This window comes from Stomoxys calcitrans, chromosome 3, assembly GCF_963082655.1.
Source record: "Stomoxys calcitrans chromosome 3, idStoCalc2.1, whole genome shotgun sequence".
Taxonomy (NCBI): Eukaryota; Metazoa; Arthropoda; class Insecta; order Diptera; family Muscidae; genus Stomoxys; species Stomoxys calcitrans.
Genome location: NC_081554.1, coordinates 16,528,755 through 16,547,697, shown reverse-complemented (window position 1 = coordinate 16,547,697; position 18,943 = coordinate 16,528,755). Strand labels below are relative to the sequence as shown.

Genomic DNA, 18,943 nt, shown 5'->3' with positions numbered 1-18,943 from the left:
TAGAGACCTGACTGCGGTGCGGGTTTCATTGCCCCTGTCCTTTCGATGCAGGGCAGTTTCGGGTGCCTCTCGAATAACCTCGCACGAGTCCTCTTATCCACTGCCCTACACCATACCAGTAACCTATGGTGTATACCAGTATCCATACCAGTATAACAGGCTCGCCTGGAAATTCCATTCTGGCCAGGGCAGGGAGACTCCAAAGCGGTCTGCCCACACTATTTTCTGCTCGTCCACGATGTTCCTGATGAGTTCATCCGCCAAGGCAGCACCGACCCCTTTCTTTCTTCTGAAGGCCACCGTAGCGCAGAGGTTAGCATGCCCGCCTTTGACACTAAACGACTGGGTTCGAATTCCGCGAAAACATCAGAAAAATTTTTCGGCGGGGGTTATCCCCTCCTAATGCTGGCGATTTTTGCGAGCAATTATAGCATTTCAAACAAGTAAAAGCGTACTAAGTTCGGCCGGGCCGAATCTTATATACCCTCCTCCATGGATCGCATTTGTCAAGTTCTTTGCTCGGTATCTCTTTATAGGCTGGATAAAATGGATACAAATTGCCGTGCTTTATAGGCAAACAAAGGATAATGGATAAGAATTGCCATGCTTTTGGAGCCATATCAGGTTATGGACCGGTTCGGCCATACTTCGTTTGGATGCTGGAGACCATAATAGAAGTCAGTGTACAAAATTTCAGCCAAATCCGATAAGAATTGCATTTCGAAGGGGCTGAGGAAGAAATATCGGGAAATCGGTTTACATGGGAGCTATACAAGGTTATAGACCTATTGAGACCATATTTGGCAAGCATGTTGAAGGCCATAGGAGAAATCGTTGTACATAAAATCGGATAAGAATTTCGCCCTTTATAGGCTCAAGAAGTATAATCGGGAGATTGGTTTATATGGAAGCTATATCAGGTTATGAACCGAGTTATATCATACTTGGCATAATAGTTGGAAGTTAAAACAAAAGATTTCATGCCTAATCGGATAACAATTGCACTCTCTATAGTCTCAAGAAGTCAAGATCCTCGGATTAAATGGCAGTTGTATCAAAACATGGACCGATATGGCCCATTTACAATCCCAACCGACCTACACTATCCAAGAGTATTTGTTCAAAATTTCAAACTCCTAGTTAAGCGTGCTTCCAAGAGACAGACAGACGGACGGACATGGCTAAATGGACTTGTGCAAGTTTTCTCTCTTGGCCTTATTAAAAAACCTCCTGCTCACCCCTTGAGTACCTTCAGTTCCGCTAACCACTATCCTATTTTTTCATACATATTTCCCCATTCTGCGGATTTTTTGGGGATTTTTTACATGATTTTGGGAATTTCATTAAAAGCAATTTTTTGGCGATTTGAGTGAAATATTAGTCTTCCTGTTTTAAATGCTTCCTTATTCAAGGCCTTTTGGGGCATATTTTATAAATTTTTGGAACTTAAAACTAAAGTCCGCAATTTATAGGCGAAATTTTCGAACATCCAAAGCGGGTGACTGTGTCATGATTCATCTGAATTAGTACACAGTCTGATATCTAAACTTTCGTAAAAAATATTTCATTTATACCCATTTATTTGAACATCCTTTAATTTCCTTGCATATCTTCTACGATATCCATGTCTCCCTTATATGTCACTGTTCCATGTTTCATGTTTATCTTGCTAATTGTTAATGTGTTGTACATACACCATTCAAACAAGCAACAACAACAGCAACAAGGACTACAAGACAGCAGACAGCAAGAGCCAGAAACTAAGTCAACAGCCGCAGCAATGAATCCTTTGTATCCCTCACATCGTCTCTGAATTGTTTTGTCAACTATTTATATAAGGTTTATTCGCATAATTCACAGTAATACCAATACCAACAACAACAACAAAAACAACAACAATATGATATACTAACAAGCCAACAACACATTCATTTGCCCCATATCCCTTCTCAGTTCACCCTTAAATGTTTGCCAATGTTTCCGCTCTGTGCGATGATGATGGATAAAGCGAATGCAGTGATTTGGTTGGCATTCGCCATGGCCCACAATAAAAGTGTACAAATGTATGAAAATATTTATGTCAAGCATGTGCAGAGGCACCCTAATTTATACTCGCAAATATACATGCAAACACACACACACACACACAAGGGTGCATTCAGCAGCAGGATCTGTCGTTAAAATAGTTATGCCTTTGTATTGGTTGGGGTAGTGGCAAGTTTGCTTGCCGAGAATAGCATCGTCAAACACAATTAAAATATGTTTTTGGTCGCCTCGTCCTTGTTATTAACACCATCTGAGGTTACCACCCATTTGCTGGGAGAGAGAGGGTGAAAAGGATGAACCCATTGCCAAAACTGGTACTACCAACTGCTGCCTCAAATTCATATGAATTGAAAGCTGTTGGCGAAATTCGCCATTCAAAATTAGAATAAATATTTGTATCCCAACGCTGTTGTTGTTGATGGTGTTCGTGGTGGTGGTGCTGCTGAGGCTGGCATATGTTGCCGGCGGTGTTACATTTACCGCCCATTGAAATTGTGGTTACACCAGACACAGTGGGAGAACTCAAAAGAGCTTGGGATACAAACCAAAGGCTTGTTTTTATTGATGTAGGCAGGTTGGGATTGTATAGGGGGGAAATGGGACCGCTATCTGGAAAAAGCTGTCATACAAACCGCACAAGTTCAATGGGTTACAACCCGTACAACTTAAAGGCAGGTCGGTAGAGATTGCCATCAGAAATGTGGTAGGAACATTTTTTACGCATCTAACTATGGCTGCTCAACAATTTTACCATAAACAAATTTTCTTTACTTACGACCTGGGCTGAGGAGTCGACTAATATTTACTCGATAATCACCTCTATTATGTATGTCGTAGTCACAACGAATTCCTGTCGTTTATTGTGAATGGTATTACATATGTCGTTTTTCGCCTGAAATGCGACTATGTTTAAAATCTATTACATTTTTTGGTATTATGTATGCCGTTTTTTAACGAGAAATTCGACAGAAACAGTCGTAGAGAATTTTTCAAGTGACAAGATTAAAAATTACAAAAACTGAATAAAAATAATTAGAAAAATGAATAACAGCAAAACGTAAGTCTTAGTATCAAACATTTGTGCATTGTTTACCTAAAATTATTCAATTATACATATTTAAAGAATAAAGAAAACGACACCAAAACAATTTGAAGTTCTTGTGGATTTTATGTGTCAAAACCCAAATATAGCTAAAGGATACCATAAAAACACAGACAAGTTGTCCATTAAAGAGCAGTGGAATAATTTGCAAAGGAAGCTGAATAGTTTAGGCCCTCCCACACGTGAGGCTGAAGGTTGGATGAAGGTATGGGCAGATATGAAGAGCAGCGTTAAGAAGAAAATCGTGCACAATAAGATGGAAAGCCGTGCAACTGGTGGAGGCATTTTCAACCAGAAGTTGTTGACACCTTTGGAGGAGGCAGTAGCAGGACTACTGGAAATCAATTCTATTGTAAGTCCAGAATGCCCATCCATCGGTGTTCAAAGCTCGCCGGTAAACCTGATTCAAGAAATTTTGGAGGACGAAGTTGATGGACACGTCAGCGAGGACAATGTAGAAGTGGATATCCAACCCAATACTTCCACTCGAAAAAGGAAGCAACGAACTGTGGACAAAAATGTACTTCTGGATCAACAGCTTAAAATTCAGACAAGTTTATATGAAGAAGTAAAAAAGAGTTTGTCGGAAATCGAGAGGTATAGTCGCAAAAATTATAAAGTTCAAGAAGAACGATTGAAAATGGAAAAGGAAAAACTTAGGCTATACAAAGAACAAATTAGAAATAAAGAAAACTATAGGACCAACATGTTGAAATTGAGAACGGAAGAAATAACCCTCAAACAACAAAAAATTGAGATAGAAAAAGCCAGAATTCAAGAATTCTTATGATTTGTGTGTTTTTATGCATAGTGCCATTTTTTATTTTGCTGTTAAGTTCCTAATTGCCATGGGTATAGGATACCTTTTGTGTTATTTTTTATATTTTGTGTTCAATAAAACTAATTTTTTTATACATTCATTGTGTTCATGATATTTAATCTTATACTTGTTGCTGTCATGTCGCCATTATTTTCATTATAATCTTCATCTGAATTTTGATTTTCTAAAGGGATTTCAAATTCACTATGATCGAGTTTATAGTGGATGCATATATTATGTAAAGCTGCACAAACTGCGGTAATCTTCGCGGCCATTTCTGGAGAATAATGCAACTGTCTCGCACCAAGCAGGCAGCGGAATCTATTTTTTGCAACACCAATTGTTCTTTCCACAATATTTCTTGCTTTTGAATGTACTGTGTTAAATCGAGACTCAGCACTGCCTTCTTCTGCTGCCCTAAAGGGGGTGATTAAATATGGTTCTAGTGGATATCCTGCATCACCTGTAGATATATAGATAAATAAGTTTGTTTTTATCCTTGTCATTCCATCATACCTAAAAGCCATGTGTTTCTTTCTCCGTTATTATATCGTTCTGCAAGATATGCTTTAAGATCACTAACATTCCATACCAACGAATCGTGTGCTGAACCTGGATGGCTTGGTGAAATATAACGTATTCTTAGTTTATGATCACAGACCTGTAATTTTGCATTATAAAATTCTGTGAATAGCATATTAATCAGTTACTCACCACCATCACATTTAAGCTATAAAATCCCTTTCTATTATAGTATTTCCAACGTTCTGATAGAGTTGGAGCCAAAATCTTTATATGGGTGCCATCAATACAGCCAATTACGCCCGGAAACCTCGTTTGACCATAGAAATGTTCCTTTATTTCCATCTTTTCCCTTTCGCTCATTTTGAATGTAATCCATTTGGAGCAAAGTTCGCTATACATCGCATCTATGCACTCGTGAAAGACACAACTCATTGTGGGTTGTGCCAGGCCCACGTTGAAATCGTTTCCTGCTCCTTTTTGGTAGCTACCTTCCGCGAGTATTCTTAGTGTTGCTGCCAGCCGCAAAGTTTTAGGCACACATGTTGATCTGGAGGGATCACGAAGTTTTTGTGAAATTGTCCTTAGAACGTACCGAAAAGACGCTTTGTTCAGTCTAAAATTGCTTACAAATCTGCAAAAAAATATTGATAATTTGGGAGAAACGTGAAAGGAAACATACTTTGAACTTGGAAGGGAAAATATGTTTGACTGAATTCTTATCTGCCTGCGATAACAAATAAGATTATAAGCATTGGTTTCGTCTTCTTCGTCAGAAGATGAAAAATTTGCAACACTTAGCATTTTTATTTTACTTTTTTACTTTTTATTACGAAACGTTTAAAAAGCCGGCAATTGTAACTCAAATATTTTCAATCAGCTGATGTTTTTATCACTGGGTAGTTCAGAATTTATTAAAATATGTAAGATACGTCTATTACAAAAACACTCACGTCATTTTTTTTACATAATACCAACGAAATGTAAATTCGAGTTCGACTACGACTGCTCTCGAAATTCGACTACGACATACATAATAAGGGTGAATGACTCAGGGAAGGTTGCTCGACTCCGACTCCAGAGTCCGTTCCGAGCACATAATTTTTTTTAGCCAAACTTTTTAAGAAATAAAAACTTAAAATAAAAAGGGGTTCTATGCGCGGTATCTCTTTTTAGGCAAACAAAAAATATTGAATAAGAACAGTTATGCCATTGGAGCTATATCAAGTTATAGTCCGATTCAGACCATAAATGAATGCCGAACCATGTAGAAGTCATTGTGTAATATTTCAGTTCATTCGGATAAGATTTGCGTCTTGTAGAAGCTCAAGAAGCAAAATCGGGACAGAGGTTTATATGGGAGCTGTATCAAGCTATTGATCGATTCAGACCATATTAGACACGTATGTTGAAAGTCACGAGAGAAGCCATTGCACAAAATTTCTGTCCAATCGGATGAGAATTGCGCCCTCTAGAGGCTCAAGAAATCAAGATCCCATATCGATTTATATGGCAGCTATATCAGGTTATGTACCGATTTGCGCATAGTTATTGAAAATTATAACAGAACACTACGTGCAAAATTTCACTCAAATCGGACAAGAATTACGCCCTCTAGAGGCTCAAGAAGTCAAAACCCAAGATCGGTTTATATGGCAGCTATACCAGTTGTTGGAAGTGATACCAAAAGACCACGTGCTAAATTTCAGTCAAATCGGACGAGAATTACGCCCTCTAGAGGCTCAAGAAGTCAAAACCCAAGATCGGTTTATATGGCAGCTGTATCAAAACATGGACCGATTTGGCCCATTTACATTCCCAACTGACCTACACTAATAAAAAGTATTTGTGCAAAATTTCAACTGGCTAGATTTACTCCTTCGAAAGTTAGCGTTATATCGACAGACAGACGGAAGGACGGACAGACAGGCGGTCGGACATGGGTATATATAGACCGATCCGCTGATTTAGGGTTTTAGGCCCATAAAAACCACATTTATTATCTGATTTTTCTGAAATTTGGGACAGTGAGTTGTGTTAGGCCAGTGGATATTCTTCTTCAATTTGGATCCGATCGGTAAAGATTTGGAAATAGCTGCCATATAGACTGATATCTCGATTTAAGGATTATTGCCCATAAAAGGCGCATTTATTTTCCGATGTCGCCGAAATTTGGGACAGTGTGTTGTATTAGGCCCCTCGACATCTTTCTCCAATATGGCACAGATCGGTTCAGGTTTGGATATAGCTGCCATAGAGACCGATTTATCGATTTAAGGTTTTGGGCCCATAAAAGGCGCATTTATTGACCGATTTCGCCATAATTTGGGACAATGAGTTGCGTTAGGTTCTTTGACAACTTTCTGCAATTTGAGCCATATCGGTCCAGATTTGGATATAGCTGCCATATAGATTGATCTCGCAATATAAGGTTTTGGGTCCATAAAAGGCGCATTTATTGTCCGATTTCGCCGAAATTTGGGACAGTGAGTTGTGTTAGGCTCCTCGACAACTATCTGAAATTTGGCCCATATCGGTCCAGATGTGGATATAGCTGCCATATAGACCGATCGCTCGATTTAAGGTTTTCGCCGAAATTTGGGACATAGAATTGTGTTAGGCCCTTAAATATTCTTCTTCAATTTGGCTCAGATCGGTCCAGATTTAGATATAGCTGCCGTATAGACTGATCTCACGATAAGGTTTTGGGCCCAGAAGAGGCGTCGAAATTTGGGACAGTGAGTAGCTTTATGATCTTCAACAATTTTCTGCGATTTGGCCCAGATCGGTTCAGGAATGGATGCAGCTGCTATATAGACCCATCTCTCAAATTAAAGTCTTGGGCCCGATTTCGCTAGAATTTGACATAATGACTTATGTCAGGTTTTTCGACATCCTTGTCGTCAAAAATTGAACAGTGACTTTTACTTATTAGACCACTCAATATCCGTGTCGAATTTGGTCCAAATTGGACCGTATTGCGATAAAGCTGCTATGAGGGCGTAAATTATGCATTATTCACTTGATTATGCGGAAAGTTGGTGGTGCGTATCCAAAGTTCGGCCCGGCCGAGCCTAACGCCTTCTTACTTGTTTTTTTAAATATTTTATGACCACTTACCAAAGAAAAATGGATTTTAATGACTTTGACAAAAAACTGCACCTTGTTTCAAAAGTAGAAGGCTTATCGCCATTAATTTAATTTCATAGACCGATTTGGTTCGTACTCAGCACAATTGTTGGAAGTCATAACAGATCAATACATGCAAAATTTGAGCCAAATTGGACAAAAATTGAGGCATCCATGGGCTCAAAAAGTCAAATCGGAAGATCGTTTTATATGGGAGCTATATCAGGTTATAGGCCGATTTGAACCGTATATTATTTCGAGGTGTTGCCATCCTATGATGGTGGGTATAAAAACGAACCAGATTCTAAGAGTGTTCGTATACTCAAAAATTTATGCAAATTTGCCCAAAATGTTACTGGAAGTCGTTGACGTACTTTATTTACCACCTAATAGTCCGAGCAAAATTCTGAGAGTTTTGTAATTGAAAACTAGCAAATTTCCATTGGAGGTTTTTTCCCAGCAGATATTTGCAGCATCAAGCAGCTGTTTAATTCAAAAAATTACCGAAAGAGAGTAAAGGCTGTTCTTACTCTCCTTAAAATTTCGACTGGCAATATTTTACCGGAAAAGTACGCGAACAGACCTACTCTGTTTTAGAGTTTAGCACGGTTCCGACTATGCTAAAAAGAAAGCAGGTCCCTTTTCATTGAGCTAAAACTTGAATCAGACTGATTTGTATGAAGGAAGTTTTCCTTGAGAGAATGTTCTTCGTATTTACAGAAATGACTTCAACTTGTATTTAACCCTTAAAAGCAAAAACAAATCCTAAAATTTTAAGGTCAATAGACAGTTTTTAGTATAGCCAAACATGGACATAATATAACTTAAAATGCTTGTAACTCCTTCTCTTTATTAAATATTTGTCTCCTCATATAGACTCAAAATGTCAAACTTCCACTTCACTTCATTGTCATTGATCACTCAGAGAGATTTGTCTGTCTATCTTTGTCTTGCTAGTCAATTAGCAGTTCTCAGTCTTTTCTTGATTAATGTTGAGATCTCTGGATTCTGGTCAGATAAAATGTCATTTTCAATACCTTCTTAGTCTCTCTACAAGGGATATTTGTATTCCTTTCAAACAAGACAACAAACAACAAATTTGCCCATGAACCTTCATTAAGGAACAGGGTAAAACTTCTCACATAATAATAAGTGCTGTCCGATTCAAGTTTTAAGCTTAATGAGTCCGAACTGAGTATGAACGGCGTGCCGCAGTGTAACAACTTTTTGGAGAAAGTTTTTACGTGGCATAGTACCTCATAAATGTCGCCAGCATTAGGAGGGGATAAACACTGCTGAAGAATTTTCTGATGTTCTCGTCAGGATACGAGCCCGGGCGTTCAGCGTCATAGGCGGACAAACTAACCTCTGCGCTACGGTGGCCTTCTCACCATAAGAAGTATTATTAAATCGTTTGAAAAACAGAAAGTTTCAAATTTCGCCTAGATGAGGATCCTGAGTTACACTCACCAAGACTTTACTTTTGCAAGTAATTTAGAACAATTTGTAAATCTTTATAATTTTTTTTAAACATTTTATAGTAGTATTTCCTCTTAAGATAGTGTGCCTAGTTTCCGTTGTTATTAATTTCAATTGTGATTGTTGGATTCTGGCCATAGATTCGAGGTTACCACTGCTATGTCCAACACATATGTTGTCTCTATTTCATGATTCCACAACGACATGGATAAACAATTCCCATTTGATTGTTGCCAGTTAATGTTCTTGATACCCTTCGCTGCAAAAACTGCAGGGATACCCATTGTTGTAGTCAATGGGTTTTATGCCTCCAAGCAAATGTAATGGCAATGAGGTCTTAATCTAACCAAAGTCTATAGCATCCTAGGAGTTAATTCGGGGTGGTTTACTCAACGTCCTAGTTGACAGACTGGTGTGAATATTGCAATAAAGGCGAACAAGCTGCCAACATTATTGTCGATGTTCATTAAGCAGACGGGGCAGAGTGTGCTAGGATGTGTGCGTGTGTTTTTTTGAGAATTAAATATTAAGCTGGGCATATTACACGGATAACTATTACGCACTATTGACTTTTGTCCTTGTGTGCTTAATGTCCTTGTTGTGCTGGGAAAAGGGAGAAAAGAAAAACAATTAGAAGAGATTTTTGACTGTTAGTTTTGTCAAACGTAAGTTTCGAGATTTTTCTTTGGGAATTTTGAATTGAGATGTGGTATTTAGTGCTAAAAAATGTTTACTAATAGCAAACAAATTGGAATATATTTTTGGGAACTGGAAGGCAAGTTTTTAGAAAGAGAATTTCAGTATTACTTCTTTATTAATCAACAATCGTGAAAGGTTAAGAGGGATTTTGTCATATATTCCTCGTATAAAATCATCTCGTGTTTAATATTCTTGGGTCCCCATAATACCATCCAGGTAAGACCCTATAATACCATACCATACCATAATATCATCCCCATAATACCATCCAGGTATGATTAGTTTCTGTAAAAGAACAATGGAGGCCAACATGGCTCGGCCGCCTATGACGCCGATCGGCTGGGCTCAAATCTCGGCGTGAACATAAGAGAAATGTTCCCCTTACTAATCCTAACCTCTGTCCAAAGAGTTGCTTTGAGGCATTCCGTTAGGACTCGCATATAAAAAGTAGGTTACCTTATCATTGAGTTAAACTTGAATCGTACAGCACTCATTGATAAGTGAGAAGTTTGCCCCCTGGTCCATCCGAATATGTATTTCGAATAACTTAAAATGCTTATATCCCCCAATTAAACTGCGAACTACACTTGACAAATATTCATTTCTATTGATTTACTCGCAGCTTAAGAAAAACATTTCAAAGGTTAATAAAATATTTTTTGCCCACCACCATAGGATGGGGGTATACTAATTTAGTCATTCAGTTTGTAACACCTCGAAATATTGATCTAGGGCTCATAAAGTATTCTTGATCGTCTCGACATTCTGTGTGGAACTAGCCATGTCCGTCCGTCCGTCTGTCGAAATCACGATAGAAGTCGAACGCGTAAAGCTAGCCGCTTAAGATTTTGACCAGATACTTAATATTGATGTAGGTCATTTGGGTTTGCAAATGCGCCATATCGGTTCAGATTTGGATATAGCTCCCATATAAACCGATCTCCCGGTTTCCCTTGTAAGCCGTTCTTTGACTTATTGCGCGCTTACCAGCCGCACTTTTTGTCTGATTTGGATGAAATGTTGAACATAGTGTTCTGTTGTGACTTCTTATAACTGTGTCTAGTATGGTCCAAATCGGTCTATACCTTGATACAGCTCCCATAGAAACCGATCTTCCGAATTGACTTCTTGAGCCCCTGGAATTCGCAATTTTCGTCCGATTTGACTGATATGATGAACATAGTGTTCTGTTATGACTTCCAATAACTGTACCTAGTACAGTTCAATTCGGTCTATAACCCAATATATAGCTCCCATATAGACCGATCTCCCGATTTGACTTCTTGTGTCCTTACAAGGTGCAATTTTTGTCCGGTTTGTCTGAAATTTTGCATGTGGTTATCTGTTGCGACTTCCAACAAATGTGCCAAATATGGTCCCAATCAGTCTATAAATTGATATAGCTCTCATTTAAACCGGTTTCTCGATCATTCTTTTTCGGTTCCTAGAAGCTCTAATTTTTGCTGGTTTGACAGAAGTTTGGTATTAGAATAAAATTATGCCCTTCAACTAAATTTTGTTGGTATAAATTTTTGCCAATATTCGGCCCGGCCGAACTTCGCACGCTTTTACTTTTGGAGCCTCTGGAGGGCGCAATTATTACTCGATTTGCCTGAAATTTTGCTGGCGGTGTTTGTATACCCTGACTGGTGTTTTTATATCCTCCACCATAGGATGGGGGAATACTAATTTCATCATTCTGTAACACCTCGAAATATGCGTCTAAGACCCCATAAAGCATATATATCCTTGACCGACATGACATTTAAAGTTTATCTAGCCATATCCGTCCGTCTGTCTGTCGAAAGCACGCTAACTTTCGAAAGAGTACAGCTAGCCGTTTGAAATTTTGCACAATTACTTCTTATCAGGGCACCGTAGCGCAGAGGTTAGCATGTCCGGCTATGACGCTGAACGCCTGGGTTCAAACCCTGGCTAGACTATCAGACAAAAATTTTTTCAATGGTGGTTTTCCCCTCCTAATGCTGTCAACAATTGTGAGGTACTGTAAAACTTCTCTCCAAAGAGGTGTCGCACTGCGGCACGCCGTTCGGACTCGGCTATAAAAAGGAGGCCCCTTATCATTGAGCTTAAAACTTTAATCGGACTGCACTCATTGATATGTGAGAAGTTTGCCCCTGTTCCTTAGTGGAGTTCATGGGCAAAATTTGCAATTTTACTTCTTATTAGTGTAGTTCGGTTGCGATTGTAAATGGGCCATATCGGTCTATGTCTCCATATAGCTGCCATATAAACCGATCTTGGATCTTGACTTCTTGAGCCTCTAGAGGGCGCAATTCTTATCCGATTTGGCTGAAATTTGCCATGACATGTTTTGTTATAATTTCCAACAACTATGCTAAGTATGGTAGAAATCGGTCCATAACCTGAAATAGCTGTCATATAAACCGAACTGGGATCTTGATTTCTTCAGTTCCTAGAGAGCGCAATTCCTATCCGATCTGGCTAAAATTTGGCATGACGCGTTTTGTTATGACTTCCAACAACTGTACTAAGTGTCGTTCAAATGAGTCCATAACCTGATATAGCTATTATATAAACCGAGCTGGGGTCTTAATTTCTTGAGCCTCTAGAAGGCGCAGTTATTATCCGATTTGGTTGAAATTTTGTACAACGGTTTCTCCCATGACCTTCAACATACGTGTCAAATATGGTCTGAATCGGTCTATAGCCTGAAACAGCATCGGTCCATAGCCTGAAACAGCACAACAGAGTACCGGGATAAGAACTCGACAAATTTGATCTGTGGTGGAGGGTATATTAGATTCGGCCCGGCCGAACATAGCACGCTTTTACTAAATAAAATAAAACATTTTTAGATTTTTTAATAGGACTGCACTCATTGATATGAAAGAAGTATCCCCTATCCCTTAGTGAGATGTTCATGGGAAGTTTAGTATTAGTAAAGGAGCCGTTCCAAACCTACTGCGGCATTTGGTTAGTACTCGAATATAACAACTAGATTCCCTTATCATTTAGCTAAACATGAATCGTACAAAACTCATGACAAGTTTGCCGCCTGGTTCATGACAAGTTTGCCGTCTGGTTCATCCCAATATGTATTTCGAATAACTTAAAATGCTTATATCCCCTCAATTATACTAGAAACTACACTTGACAAATATTTCTTTCTAATGATTCACTCTCAGCTCTTCCTAAGAAAAACATTGCGAAGGTTAATAAAACATTTTTACACTTCTAATGACCCAAGAACCCCTTTTTATAGTCCTCACCAATTTGTCTTCCCAAAAATGTGTTAGTATCCCCAGAAATATATACCATTTTTTCTGTTTGCAGCTTAGAGCCTTCGAGGGCATTGTATATTTAACAGAAATGTCGGTATATCAAAATATTATGGCTGATTTATTGTGATTTACTTCTGCAAAATGTCTAAAGCATTAATAAATCACCTTTTTAAAATTCCCCAAGAATATTTTAAATTGTTTGGCTTTGTTTTTGCTGGCCTGGCCCAAATCACTGACGGCAAATGACTGACTGACTGGCCAAAATGTTGTTTGTTGTTGGTGATTTGTACGTGTTTAAGACAACAACTATAATAGCAACAGGGCAAACAAAATGTCTCGGTCAAGCACCAATGATATGAAATAAAGCGTAAAATTAAACAAAATATCATTGGAGGGAGCCAATGCCGCCGCTAGCATCAGCAGACCTTAGCACAAAACAACGAGGCGCGTAGATACATCGAAAATCATGTTTAACATAAATAATAAACACCGAGGATAAATGGCAAATTAAAACAGACACCCAACATAGACACAAATAAACACACATGAATGCTTCCTTACAATTCATCCCAAAACGTAGTCACATCAGCTCCCACTGATGGATTTCTACACACAATCGTTCTGCATGTCATTGGCCATTGAAGCGCATCAGCAAAAATAAAAAGAGAACACAAGGACCTAAAAGAGTCTACCAAGTGAATGGTCCATTGAAGATGAGTGGCAACTAATTCATAATAAAAACTTTTAAGGCCACAAGAAGATTCTGAAAATGCCAAATCGCGAAGTTTTTGTTGGGGTCTAAGGATGAGGGTCCTGAATATTTGAACTTTTAAGAGGAATTCAAGAGGGAAATACACTGGAAGAAATGAGTATTGTCTTTGGTCACTTCTAAATATCATCAAAATCCAACTGTTCATCATATGACTCCCTTGCAATAATAAAATAATGTCCAAGAATTCGGCAGATATGATTTAAAGCCCTAAGAAACCCATATGATCAGAATACATCAAGGAACAACAGTGATACACATCGCTGTGCTGTGCAATTCAAATGTTAGCCTAATGATAAGGGACCCTTTTTATAGCCCAGTCCATAGAGGTATCACAGAGCGACACCACCCAGAGGGTATAATCACCGCAGTCTATTCCTAGCTTGTGTTCTTGTCAGGAATTGAAACAAGGTGTTCAGCTGTTAATTAAGGAACAGCAATGATACTTTTCTCATATCAATGTTTACTGCCCGCCTTTTTACTGCCGAGGCCAAACGTCGTGCCACAGCGCAACACCACTTATTACAGAGGTTTGATATGGTAAAAAAACTTCAAAAATATCGATGGAGTTCTGAACCTACCTCCAGTTAGAATGGAAACAGAACGCAAACTATTAACCGCTAATACAGTAGTGCTTGTTATTCGCGTAAAATGAATACCTATTACGAGATGATGGAGCGAATTAAACATAAGACGTATGTCCCACTTAATGGTTCCAACAGTGGGGGCATTATTACCGCTGAAAATGTTTTTCTGATGTTCTCGGCATCTAAAGGCATCCAGCACTGATAAAAACTCAGACCAACAATTGCTGGAAGCGCTAGTACCGCTGTATTTATTCATGTTAAAAAATAACCTATTACGAGGTGGCGGAGCGAGTTAAAAAGAGACGACCACTTCTTTCAACTGACCCATGTCTCTCAACTCAAAATGTTTTTCTGATGTTCTCTCCTGACGTTACGCGCCATTTGCCAAACTCTGAGCCCCGGTTCATATTCGTGTACTAAATTTCCTATGAACATTCCATTAAGGAACAAGGTATGCTACTCCCATAGCAATATGTGCAGTTCGATAAAGTTTAAGCTCCATGATGAGGGGCCTCCCTTTTTAAGCCGAGTCTGAACGGTGAGCTGCACAGCGACTCCAGACCTTCGACGCCATAGACGGACATGCTAACCTCTTCGCCACTGTGGCCTTCGGTTCATGTTCTCGTAAGTACCTATTACGAAGTAGCAGAGCAGCTTAAAAAAACATGTAAAACAGTGCTAATTTCGACCGGTCCGAATCTTATATTCCCGCTATCATGGATCGCTTTTGTCGAGTTCTTTGCCCTTTTTTTATACCAACAAAGAATAAAAGAAAATAATTGCTATGCTATTGGAGCTACATATATCAATTATGGTCCGATTTGGAGCATAATTTAATTGAATGTTATAGGCCATAGTAGAAGTCAAAGAGTAAAATTGCAACCAATTCAATAAGAATTGCGCCGTTTAGGGGCTGAAAAGTAAAATCGGGAGAACGGTTTATATGTGAGCTATATCAGACTATAGACCGATTCAGACCATATTTGACTCGTATGCAATCGGATAAAAATTGCGCCTTCTAGTTGCTTAAGAACTCAAGATACCAGATGTTTGATCCATACTTTGAATAGTTTTTGGAAATCATAAAAAACACCTCATGCCAAATTTCTGCCAAATCGGATAATTATTGCGCCCTCTAGAGGCTCAAGAATTCATGATCCCAGATCGGTTTATACGACGGCTATATCAGGTTATTTACCGATTTTAACCATACTAAGAGCAGTTGTTGGAAATCATAACAAAACACCTCACGCTAGATTTCAGCCAAATCGGAGAAAAATTGCGCCCTCAAGAGACTCAAGAAGTCAAGATTTCAGATCGGATTATATGACAGCTATATCAGATTATGGTATGATTTCCACCATACGTGCCACACTCTTTAGTAGTCAAAACAAAACAGGTCGTACAAAATTGCAGCCAAATCCGATTAGAATTACGCCTTCTAGAGGCTCAAGATGTCAAGATCCAAGATCGGTTTATATGACAGCTATAACAGGCTATGAACCGATTCCAACCATTCTTGGCACACTTATTGCTAGTCATAACAAAACAGGTCGTACAAAATTTCAGTCAAACCGGATTAGAATTGCGTCCTCTAGAGGCTCAAGAAGACAAGATCCAAGATTGGTTTATATGGCAGCTATATCAAGACATAAACCGATATGGCCCATTTACAACAGCAACCAATCTACACTAATAAGAAGTATTTGTGTAAAATTTCAAGCGTTTAGCTTTAGGTTAGGTTAGCTTGAAAAGAGGATGCGGATATTAATCCGCCCCATGACACTTTGGACCTACAACTAAGCCAGTAATCGGCTTCTTGTGCGCTCTAAATACTAAAAAAGTAACCTCGAAAAAGAAAATCAAAGTTAGGAATGTCGTGCCACTTGCAAAATCCTTAATTGTTTTGCACAACACGCCCCTAAGTTGGTTCATGTCTGGTATTGTGTCTCCACCTAAGTGCCGGTATCTGTTAGACGCAAAAGACAGTCAGTGACATAGGAAATGCTCCAACGGCTCATCATCTTCCCCGCATGCCCTACACATGACATCACTTGACCCACCGATTTTACATAAGTGAACTTGGAAATGCTCCAATGTCTCATCATCTTCCTCACTTGCCCTACACTTGCTATCACTTGCCGCACCGATTTTACACAAGTGAGCTCGTAGTCCAATGTGTCCCGTTATGACACCAACAGATATACTGACCTCCTTGCTACTTCATTTCAGCAATAGTCTAGTCTTCTCACGCTCTGGAATTCCCCATAGGATTTTTGCACGCCCTTAACTCGAACTGCGTCGAACCGAGAGGCTTCGGTTTAACAAAGTTTATTGACGGCAGTTATCTGGCGGATCGTGTCATCCTCAAGGAAAATGTTAATCTCCTTCTTACATTCTAAGACTGTTCATGATCTTACCGTCCTGCTTGTTATTGCCCTTATGGCCTGTTTACTGTCCGTAAAGATGTTCATACTCGACGTCCTCGCGCTAACACCACACCACTTCACGCATTCCATAATCGTCCGGATCTTCGCCTGCTGGACCGCATTATGGTCAGGCAGTCTAGATCTCTGTCCCTGGGTTCTCAATGTAGATCCCCAGGCCCACTCTATCCTCTAGCTTTGCTCCGCCCGTGTAACATGATCTTCCAGATGACAATACTAGGGTGTCAAGACTGTGTCGCTGGCTGAAGTGCCTGGCACTCGCCCGCAAGTGCGGTCTCAGGTATCCGATCGGACACCTTCCAGGTTTTCTATCGTCGCCTCGATTATACCGCAATCAGAGGGTCTACATTGGGTTCCAAATGTAGATCCCCAGGCCCAATCTAGCTTTGATCCGCTCGTGTAACATGATCTTCCAGATGACAATATTAGGGTTCCAAGACTGTGCTGGTGGCAGAAGTGCCTCCCACTCGACTTCAAGTGTCGTCTCAGCTATCCGAATGGACCCCTTCCAATCCTTTTAGGTTTTCTATCGTCGCCTCGATTATACCGCAATGGTATGACCTGCTCCTCGGCTCTATCCATTCTCCCAGCGCCTAGCTTTACTTCTTCGAAAGTTAGCGTGCTTTTGACAGACGGACGGACATGGCTAGATCGACTTAAAATGTCATGACGATCAAGAATATATGTGCTTCATAGGGCATTAGACGAATATTTCGAAGTGTTACAAATGGAATGACGACATTGATATACCTCCATCCTAGGGTGGAAGGTATAAAAAATAAGTTATCCACTTTACAATTCAAACCGTGTGGGTACACCCACCAGAAAAAAATGTTGTTCTGATGTTTTCGCCAGGATTCGGAATAAGGTGATCAGCGTCTTGGTGGAAATGCTAAGCTTCGCCCCACACCTGCTGTCAGACTTCTACGATTTGGGATCATATTAATGTAAAATAAGTACCTATTACGAGGTGGTGCGGCGAGTTAAAAACATAGACATAGAATAACTTAAAATGCTTGTATCCCCAGTAAATGTATGACTTCCCATACTGATGCCAGTTGAAGTATTTTGTCGATATCATAGTGAAACACAAAAAAAGTAAAAATTGCCATCTCAGAGAATTCCTTTCTAGAAACTTTTGCAGCAAATGCTAGGCTTTAGGCTCATACTTTGAGCAGTTATGAACGGAATTAGTTATGATTATAACCATCCTATGGTTGTGGGTATAAAATAACTTAAAATGCTTATATCTTATATATCATGAAAAGTATGTGAGTAACTTACCATTCAGACACTTGGCTGCATATCCTTCTTAGGTATCCCTTCATTCCTTAACCTTTGAGTTCTCTCTGTGTATGCATCCCCAACACATGATTAAGTAAATCCTTTATTATCACCATATCCCTTAGGCAAGCTTCAACAAACAACAAAGGCACCACAAGAGAGCCTGTGTGGATGTTGATGAGGCCTGCGAAAAAGAGCAGCTTAAAATTAATTTGGTATCAACTTACGAAATTACACAAACAAAAGCTAACAACAATTAGTTAACGATGATCGTTAATTAATACGCTTCCTCCCCAAAGGAGGCTTATTGTTGCTCTGGCTGGCTGGCTGACTCCTGAAGACTTCATTTGAATGTGGCTTAAACTTTTTTTTTTGTTGGCAACAGCGCAAATCAGTGTTGACAGCAACGCTTGAATGAATTGCAGCAGATGAACCAAAGCGTTTAGCAACAACCAAGAAGAAGAAGGCAGCCGCCACAAAATCAACCATAGCCGAAAACAAATAGCCTGGCACCAACGGAAAAAAAACAGCTCAACCATTTAGGCCAGGCCATGCGTCCAGTGCTTCGACAGCCTTTCGTTTCAACGAACATCTGCATACACTCATTCCTTTTGGGATCTCTGGGGACCTTTTCAGTTTCAATGTTGTTGTGGATGTTGCTTGTCGTAGTTGCTGTTGTTGTTGTTGCCGTTTTGTTTGTTTGTTGTTAACGAAAAAATGATAAACGATGTTGAGTTAACATTTAAATGAAGATGTATCGCAGGCCATGATGAGGCAGCAAAGTGGCAGCAGC

The 18,943-nt window shown here is 39.4% G+C and overlaps 2 protein-coding genes across 2 annotated transcripts; one reads left to right on the top strand and one right to left on the bottom strand.

Annotated features, from left to right (window-relative positions):
• The first annotated feature begins 3,086 nt into the window (after positions 1–3,086).
• Positions 3,087–3,938, top strand: LOC131996002 (uncharacterized). Its single transcript, XM_059365407.1, has 2 exons — positions 3,087–3,103; positions 3,170–3,938. Exons 1-2 carry the CDS (start codon positions 3,087–3,089, stop codon positions 3,936–3,938), a joined length of 786 nt encoding a protein of 261 aa, XP_059221390.1.
• Positions 3,858–5,398, bottom strand: LOC131995864 (putative nuclease HARBI1). The gene is made up of 4 exons (XM_059365099.1): positions 5,173–5,398; positions 4,683–5,124; positions 4,485–4,629; positions 3,858–4,431 (listed from the first exon to the last, which is right to left on the bottom strand). Exons 1-4 carry the CDS (start codon positions 5,292–5,294, stop codon positions 4,058–4,060), a joined length of 1,083 nt encoding a protein of 360 aa, XP_059221082.1. The 5' UTR covers positions 5,295–5,398; the 3' UTR covers positions 3,858–4,057.
• Between the last annotated feature and the right edge of the window lie 13,545 nt (positions 5,399–18,943).

Bases quoted from the DNA above. Each gene is read 5' to 3' on its own strand.
- LOC131995864 (XM_059365099.1), bottom strand. From the start codon at position 5,294: ATGCTAAGTGTTGCAAATTTTTCATCTTCTGACGAAGAAGACGAAACC. The intron at 4,630-4,682 runs GTGAGTAACTGA...GCAAAATTACAG, and splicing joins ATAGCTTAAATGTGATGGTG to GTCTGTGATCATAAACTAAG. The intron at 4,432-4,484 runs GTATGATGGAAT...ATATATCTACAG, and splicing joins AAGAAACACATGGCTTTTAG to GTGATGCAGGATATCCACTA.